The sequence below is a fragment of the Rhinolophus sinicus genome, linkage group LG06 (genome assembly GCF_036562045.2).
Source record: "Rhinolophus sinicus isolate RSC01 linkage group LG06, ASM3656204v1, whole genome shotgun sequence".
Classification (NCBI taxonomy): domain Eukaryota; kingdom Metazoa; phylum Chordata; class Mammalia; order Chiroptera; family Rhinolophidae; genus Rhinolophus; species Rhinolophus sinicus.
This window is the reverse complement of record NC_133756.1, coordinates 15,002,092-15,011,142: the sequence shown is the minus strand read 5'-3', so window position 1 is coordinate 15,011,142 and position 9,051 is coordinate 15,002,092. Positions and strand designations below refer to the sequence as shown.

Here is a 9,051-nt window from a genome sequence, read left to right as displayed (position 1 = left end):
TTCTGTATGTTGTGACGGAATTAACCTTTACCTCCCTGCCTCACCCCATCTCTCCTTCCTCCACTTCCATCTAGGTTCTGTCTTGTAATGGTACTACTGTCAACTTCGGTTCCCAAGCCTGAAACTTCAAGCTCATCCATGTCTCTTCCCTCTTTCTCAACTCTTGCACCTCTCAGTTACCAGATCCTGTTGATTCAATTTCTTTAATTTTTCTTCTCTGTTGTCTGGAACACTACCCTTCTGAATTTTCCCCATGCACCTCAAATCTTCCTTAGTGCCCTCTCCTAATTTCCACCCAAGTAGAAATGTTTCTAAAACCTAAACCTGAATGAACTACTTCTCTGCTTAAAACTTATCTGTGACTTGCCATGGCCCAAATGAGCAAGTCCATGCTCTTTATCAAGGTGTACAGTAATCTTTTTCTTCCTACCCTTTGCCCTCAGATTTCATGGTTCCAAGAAGCTCTCCCTTGGTTATGGTTCTTTGCACCGGCTATGCCATCTGCTTGCAAAACTCATCCTTGGGTTCTTTGCTTGGCTGATTCCTACTCATCCTTTAAGATTCACATCACGTGTCCTCTTCTTGGAGAATTCTATCTCCTAAACACAAGCTCAGGTGCTCCTTTAGTGAGCTCTCATGACGCCCTGTATTTGTTCCTGTCACAGCATTTATCAATTGACTGCCATTCCTTGTTTGCCTGTCTCCTCCGTGTAGGCTCTTCGAGGGCAGATATTTTTACTTCTGCAACCCTAGTGCTTAGCACAGAGCTATGACTATCAGCACGTATTTCCATCATAATGTTAAACACATTGGAATGTAGTTTGTGTCTTTACTTCTATATTTCCTCAGCTTGACTGTAAACTCCTTGAGGATTAGAGCATACAGTTTGTCCTCGTCTCTCCAGCTCTTAGTACAGCGCCTGACAGGCAGTAGGTGCTCAGTCGGTGTTTGCTGACCATTTGATAAATGACATCATGAGGAAGAGGATTTTATAGGAACTAGTTGGCTCCAGCTCTGCGCTAATCACAGTGCTAGGTCCTTCACGCATATTACGTATACTTATCAAAGGAGCTCTCCCTGGTAGCTATTATGTCCATTTTGCAGAGAAAGAAATTGAGGGTCAAAGAGATTGCATTGCTTGAACAGGACCAGAGTAGAAGTACTAAGATTTTAACACAAGTCTTCTAATTCCAAACCCCACATTCTTCCACTGGAATGCACCACCTTCGATGGTACACAGAATCAGCCCTAACTGTGAAGAAAGAAACTAAGCCCAAGCACAGTCTTTAACTGGGGCTCCCTGCCAATCATCAATCTCAACTCCAGGAGAGAAAGGTACTCCAAGGGATATATTACCATTGGAAGCAGTATTCCCATCAGGCTGTAGGGATTTAGAGATGCCAAAGCTGCCTGTTAGGGAAAAGCTCAGCTATTATTCTGCCTCAATTATAGTTTTAGGGTCAAGCAGGAAAACCCTTGCCTTCAGTTGTGGGCGAGGCCAGGACAAGGCAGAGTGGTGAGCATCTCCACCTAAAATAAAATCAGGTAAGAGGAGGCTTCCTGATGCCCAAAAGATTCTAGAAACACAGACCTGGGTAAAATTTTCTAAAAACTTTTAACGTTGTTTGAGTTATACATCTTCCCCACATATCTGACTCACCCTGTCTATGTAACTATAGTGATCAGAAGTTTAAAGCACTGAAGGAAAGTGCTCATAGTGCTTGTCTTCAGAGGAGAGAGAAGAGCTTCCCATCTCCATCATCCCACTCTTCAGCCAGGACTGGAGGAGACCCCCAAGCCGTGCGCGGTATGTCGGTAGCTCCTGAAGGACAGGAAAGCAGATGGTCTTGTGGAGGCTGACAGACGAAAGGAAAGGAAACCCTGGAGGTCTTGAGAAAGATTTGGGGCTGAGAAACAGAAAATCCGTGAAGGTTACCCTCCCCTCCTCCAATTTAGCCTCATGCCAAGTAGACCTCAGTCTCTGACTTGATATTATTTTCCACTAGGATCCAAATAACCACTGGCCTTGCCAGAAGCTGAATAACCACGTTACCTGAATATTCAGCTAAACTGGGCCACTAGTTGGTCCATTTCTCTTCCTGCAGCTTAAGGAGAATGTGGAACTTGCCCTGGAAGAACCACAGCTCCGTGTCTGAGTTTATCCTTCTGGGTTTCTCCAGGGATTACCAAATTAATACAATCCTCTTCAATATCTTCTTCTTCCTCTACCTCTCTACACTTGTGGGCAATGGGCTCATTGTCACCTTGATCCACCTGGATTCCCGCCTCCACACACCCATGTACTTCTTTATCAGCGTCCTCTCCATGCTGGACATGAGCTATGTCACCACCACTGTGCCCCAGATGTTGGTGCACCTGGTCCGCCAGAAAAAAACCATCTCCTATGTTGGGTGTGTGACCCAGATGTGCATCTTTCTGGTGTTGGGCATCACTGAGGGTTGGCTGTTCTCTGTCATGGCCTATGATAGGTATGTGGCCATCTGCCACCCACTTAGGTACAAGGTTATTATGAGACCATGGCTGTGTGGGGCCATGGTGGTCTTTTGTGGACTGTGGGGTGTCATCTGTTCCCTAGTCTACATTGTCTTCACGATGCGTCTGCCCTACTGTGGCCCCAATGAGATCAACCACTTCTTCTGTGAGGTCCCTGCTGTTCTGAAACTGGCCTGTGCGGACACGTCCCTCAATGACCGAGTAAATTTCATTCTGGGTGTCATCCTTCTCTTGGTACCCCTTTCCTTCATCCTGGCCTCTTATATCCGCATCTTTGCCGCTATCTTGAGAATCCGCTCAGCCCAGAGTCGACTTAAGGCCTTCTCCACCTGTGCCTCCCACATCACTGTGGTCACCATGTTCTGTGGACCTGCCATGTTTATGTACATGAACCCTGGAGCCAATGCCTCCCCAGAGCGGGACAAGAAACTGGCCCTGTTCTACAATGTCATCTCTGCCTTTCTCAACCCCATCATCTACAGCCTCAGAAACAAAGATGTGAAGAGGGCTTTCTTCAAATTAACAGGCTGGGGCAGGGTCCCTGAGTAAGGCCACAACCATAGAAGGCCACAGCCAGACCTAAAACCACAGGTTTTGTGGTGTTTTCATCCCATTGCCTCCCATAACCCAATGGACAGGCAAGACTCGCTGACTGATAGTTAGAGGAAATGATGTGTTAAGGTAGGTACCTGGCTGGGACTTGTTGATGGCTCTTGCAGCTGGGTTACCCTGGGTCGTCAAGAGACCCAATTGTACACAGAGGGCCAAGACAGACACTGTGTCTGACTCATCTCTCTTTCCCCAGGGCCCAGCAAAAGGCTTGGCACAAACAAAACATCATTAATATTTTCCGATTGGATACATGAGGATTGTAGCTATTAAATCAACTCCCAATGGTTGGGACAAGATGACTCACAGGACCCAGATCAGTGGCTTTATCAGTCAGGAGCGTGAACAGACCTAAGGAAACATAGTCTCAGGAGAAAACAAAAGTGACCTTAGCAATAGGGTTCAGCAGTTGGTCATTGTCCATCCATGGGAGTGTGGGTCCCAGGGTACATGCTGAGCCCTTGCTGTGGTGAAGAGATATTTTAAGGGTTCTCTCAGTACACAGAGAAACATCACCCAAACCATATTACAGTGGGTCAGAGCTCATACTTGTAGGATTGTTGTGAGAAGTCAATGTAGGAAAGTGCTTAAAATAATGCCTGACACATTGCATGCTCTATATAAACATTGCCATTTTTTGTTGTTATATTCTACTTCTCTTTCCTAACACCATAATTGCCAAGCAAACAACTGAGACCATTTCAGCTTAAAGAAAGGGGGCCATTCTGCTCTCTGGAAAGGGATAGTGTACATTAAACATGAAAAGGTTGGCATTTGTTTATATGTCATTCTGGTATGGATTTAGTAAGTTGGGGTCTGTCACCAAGAGGCTCGTGAATGCTGAGTCAGCAAAGCTATAGAAAAATGATGACATGCCTTTAAGATGCCAAATGAAGAGGCCTTGATTACAGATAACCAGTACTCCTCAAAGCTCCTTTCATCCATATTCTCACCTAGTAGCGCTTTTGAAATCAACATATTCAAATCTGAAGTGAGTAATAATGGTGTTAGCAGAGAGCACGTGATTCAAGAGGACACTGACAGGTATGGCAGGATATGATGATCATAACGGTGCTGGCTTCTGTTAGCGGTTCCAGAACTTTCACTCATGGCTGTGGCCCCTTAGAGTCCCGAGCACGCTGGAGGAGTTGCTCCACAGGATCTCAAGAATTGTTCTGACCACACAGTGTCTATCACACCAAGAAAAGCTGGCAACACTCCAGTGAAGACTGATTCAGAAAGGGAAGCCTTCGTGAGGAGCCTCGACTGACCTCTGCAGAATCTCCTCCAGGTGTTGCCATCACTCTTTCTCCCACCAAGGAAAAAAAAAGGAGGCAGGAGTTCCTGGCATTCATTCTGTCCTGTCATCAGTCTGACATTTCAGTCCACAGAACCATCTTAGACTTTCCTGCTCCAAATTTGGCTTTGAATTTGAAAGTCTAAATCACCTAATAGATACCAATAGCAAGTTAGTTAAGGAAATGGTTCTATGGTGAAATACTGTCAGATTCTTGCTTTGAGTACAAAGGAAATTTTAAGCGATTAGGCCTCTTTTTTGATTAATGTTGGGGCTCTTTAGCATCAGAATTATCAAACCTTCATTAACTAGCAGTCCTCAATGGAAGTGATGATTCCAGTGGAAGCAATACAGATTCAATCCAGCCAGAGGTCAGTGAGTGCTTTCAATTTAATAAAGAATTAATGATGATTGTGGTACTGGTGACAGTTATGATGATTGTAACTTATATAAGGAAGAATAATATTTGGCTGCATATTTTGCAGCTGGTTATAGTACATTTGCTGAACATCTTTGGAAAGTAGTAAGGAAGGTGGTTTAGGAGAGATGCTGAGGCATTGGGAGAGAGATCTGCTGGAGCCTTATAGAAAGATTGGCAGGATGCGCCAAGTTTCCATATCACAAGAGCAAAAGTAGGGATGGTAGAAATAAGAGTTGATCATGAATCCAGATGACATCAAGATAATGCCTGGGGTGCCAAAAAAATGTATATACATGACTTGTGTTCATCTTTTGTTATTGGCATATATTGAGTACTACAATTTTAATACAGCTTTTTCCTTTCTTAAAATGTGTACACATTTGTTTGGTATCCTCTGTAGTTGCACAATGAGAAAAGATGTGAAGACAAAGGTGTTTGATCAGGCCAGGGAACAGTGTGGCGGGATGAAGGACTAGAGAGAACTAGGGGAGCTGCTGGAAGAGTGTGGGATACAAGAAATTTAGATCTCAGAGTGGGAAATATTTCAGGTGATTATTAAAAAGCCCACCTCAGAGTGTTTCCCTTGGGAAAATTTTGGATTTTGGTAAAGAGGTGGAGGGAACATTCAATTAAGAGATTTGAGATATGCCTTAATTTTAAGAAACGGGATTTCAGAGAAAAACTGCCAAGAAGATGGGATGAAGCTCAGTATGAAAAGGAACATCTGAGATGGATGGAAACCCAGGGGTTGGACATTTTGGGTGGTAGTGACAAGAGAGGGAACAGACAGAACAGTGTTGACATCCCAGCTCCTTTATTTACCAACTGTGGGGCTTTGGAAATGGTCCCAACCACTCTAAGCATTAGTTTTCTGAGCTTCAGTTTTTCTCTTCCATAAAATGGAGATAATGATACTTACTTTGAAAGATTCAAGAGAGACTGTAGCTCTCTAGGTCTAATAAGGAGACAGAAACTACTCAGTGAGTTAAACATGGGAAACTTAATGTAAAGAAGTATTAACTATAATAAGAGAGTAACTATAAGATATAAAGAAACTCCATGTGGTACTCAAGACCAAGGGATAGTAGCCAAGTTAGGACAGACCTGGGAGGGGTTCAGACCTCATTGGAGAAGGTGTGATCGACGCACTGAATTGCAGAAGAGTTCACTGGTATAGCGCAGCCATAGTTGGTCTGCAGTTGCAAACTATTGGCCATCTTTTAGAGTGCAGGTAAGGGACCCAGCAATTGGCAAACAGTGGTGTGCATGTACAGTTGGATGCTGGAGCCAATGGAACAGTATGCCTCCACAGTGCGTGGGTTTGCAGATGGAACAACTTCTCATCCTGTGACCCTGAGGACTACAGGGGCTGCATGCGTACTCGTGGGGACTTGCTGAAGGAGTCCACCAGGGGCTGCACGCAGGCCACTCAAGAGCTTCTGAGGAAGTCAGGCAGGTGGCTGGCAGTGTGGGGCTCTGATTCCCACGATGAAAGGGCAGCCAGACTGAGGTTGCAAGGTCATCGTGCATTCTGGGCTGCCTGTTGCCCAGGCTGGAAATTGCAGGAAGTGCACTCTCCTGCAGTGTCCCTCCAGTGCCCTGTGAGAAAGCGTAACATCACGCTCACTTTAAAGGAGAAATACATAAGGGAATTCTGTTGTTTATTGCAGAGCATATATTGAAAGCTACATTTGGAACTGAGCGGTAATAAGTGGGTAACTGGTCCAGTCCACTCAGCTTCCATGTGCATCCCTCCCTTACAAAAAACAAAACAACTCTATATTTCTACCCAGTAGACGCATCTCTCCTTCTTACAAATGAGGGACATCATACACTATATTAATTACTCTTAAATATCAGCCATGATCTCAATGAAAATTTTGTTACCTAAAAACAACATTATAATGTTAACTTCTGATAACAGTATTAAATAATTTTTAAATGGTGATAAGAAATAAGAAGAGAATGATTTTACATGCAAATAAATATGTGTATCTCACAAGCAGAAAGTTCCCCAATTCTCCTTCTCTTTGTCATCTCAACTTCAGCAATGGCCCCTCCCCATATGCTAAACTGGATTTTTCCCTGGAAACACTACATCCCCTGCAACTTCCTAAAATGGTGATTCTTTGTTTCTATTCCTACCTTGTGAGTCCCTGACATTCTCATCCCCAATGACTGTTTCTCCCACCTCCTTTCCAGTCACCTCAAGTGATACTCACAGTAGAGTTTGTCATCTCTGAAGCCACACCACTCCCCTAATAAGAGCCCAAGCATTCCCACTGTACTTAGCGTAAACACTTCTTACAGGGCTCTTTAGGACTATACTTTGCCTCCCTCTCAATATTATCTGTACCTCTCCTGCTCACTTTATTATGACCACATGGCCCTTCTTCCAGCTCTGTGGACAATGCAAAGTCCTTTCTTGACTTGGGGGCCTTTGTGCCTGAGGTCCCCTTGCCTGAAATGTCCTTCTCTTGGCTATTTGCATAGGTGACTCCTTCTCATCCTCAGGCAGCTGAATCTTAATCCCTCACAAGTCTTTACCTGTCAGCTCTTGGCAAGTAGGTTTCCTTCCTCCATTTTTCTCTAGCACAGAACGCTGTTTATTTCTTCAGAGCTCTGCAACTTTATTTTTCAATAATTAAACTTAATTTCTATTTTGAGCTATCATTGCACTGGTGGGAGAAATAATATTAATCGTCTTGGTGTTTCCCTCTCTGTCTCCATGACGCCAACCTCTGGAGAGCTTACAGAGTGCTGAGGGACACAGTGGTGGGTGGAAGTGGGGTGAGGTGTAACCTGGTCCTCTGTATCTGGTACTCACTGAAAGAGCTTCACTCCTATGAGGTCATCAGTGCCAACAGATCATTGTGGAATCTTCCTGGGTTGTGGATTATAATCTCATGACTGTAAATCTCTCCACATAACTCTCTTGGTTTCCATAGAGCCTTATACTGGCTGGATCATCATGGATGCTCAAGAAATACTGGATGTCTGTGCCAACTCTGAGGACCCGTGCCAGTATTCTTAGAGAGCCCCATATGTCATTCAGACCCTTTAGAAGAATGAGTCACTGCTATGTGTGCCGGCCATATGGTTTACAGACGGGCAACACATATGCAGCAACTCTTATTCTTCTATGGTTTCTTCTTTCATCTTATGGTTCACAGAAGAGTCACATTACTGCATTTGAGTTTCATGCACTCCATCTACTGGGGCATAGAATTTTAGAAGCGCATAGGTTTTGGGGACTATTAATTTTATGGAGTTCATTTTATAGATGAGTAAAGTAAGATGCAAGGAAAGGAAATAAATTGCCCAAAGTCACAAAAGTTTGAGACCAGACCACTTCATGTTAGGTTCTGTATCCTTTCACCACACAGTGCAGCGTATACCATGTTAGCCCAATGAACCACATTGATTCCATGCACCAAGAAAAGTCCACGCACTGCATTCCTTCTATATGCCATTGACAATATTGAATATAAATTCAATATTGTCTATAGATATTTATTGTTTACATCTACCACTTTGATCGCCTGCGTCACCTTGGTCCTCTACTATGTCCATGTACAATGTGAATTCTATTTACCATGTCACATGTTGGTTACATGTATTCTATTGGTTCCAGAGCCATCGTTGTAGATTATATTATCACCTTCATTATTTGCTATTTGCACTGTCGAGGGATTATACAACAGTACCAACTGCCACATGACTTGCGTTACTTTTCCGTGGGAAAAATATACTTCCTCCACTTTTGCTATAAAGTTTGACCATGTGACTTGCTTTGGCCAATATGATGTGCAAAGAGAGGTGTGTCATTTCTATGCAGAAGCTTTAAGAGTTATCATGTATTTTGGCCATTGTTCCCTCTGTCATGAAAATGGCATGTTCCGGACAGGGCCTCCTCCTTAAGGTGGGGTCCAAGAATCCAGTGGCAGAAGGCCAGAGTCCACCTACAACTGACATGGAACATGAGCAACAAATGAACATTTGCTGTTGTAAGCCACTGAGATTATGGAGTTGTCACTGCATCACAATGTAGCAGGTTGACCATGATAGCCATGCTGGTTTCACATACAACATTTGTTCCACTGATCAAGTACTATGTTCATTCAGATGCACAGTGTTGGTTGCATACATTATAGATGTTGTCTCTTTCCTCAGCATTGAACACTCTACCCTAGTCCTCCTGGCTCCCCGT

General features: G+C 43.9%; 1 protein-coding gene across 1 annotated transcript; it reads left to right on the top strand.

Annotated features, from left to right (window-relative positions):
* Positions 1-2,115: 2,115 nt before the first annotated feature.
* Positions 2,116-3,063, top strand: LOC109457860 (olfactory receptor 2A12). Its single transcript, XM_019751045.2, has one exon. It carries the CDS (start codon positions 2,116-2,118, stop codon positions 3,061-3,063), a length of 948 nt encoding a protein of 315 aa, XP_019606604.1.
* The last annotated feature ends 5,988 nt before the right edge of the window (positions 3,064-9,051 follow it).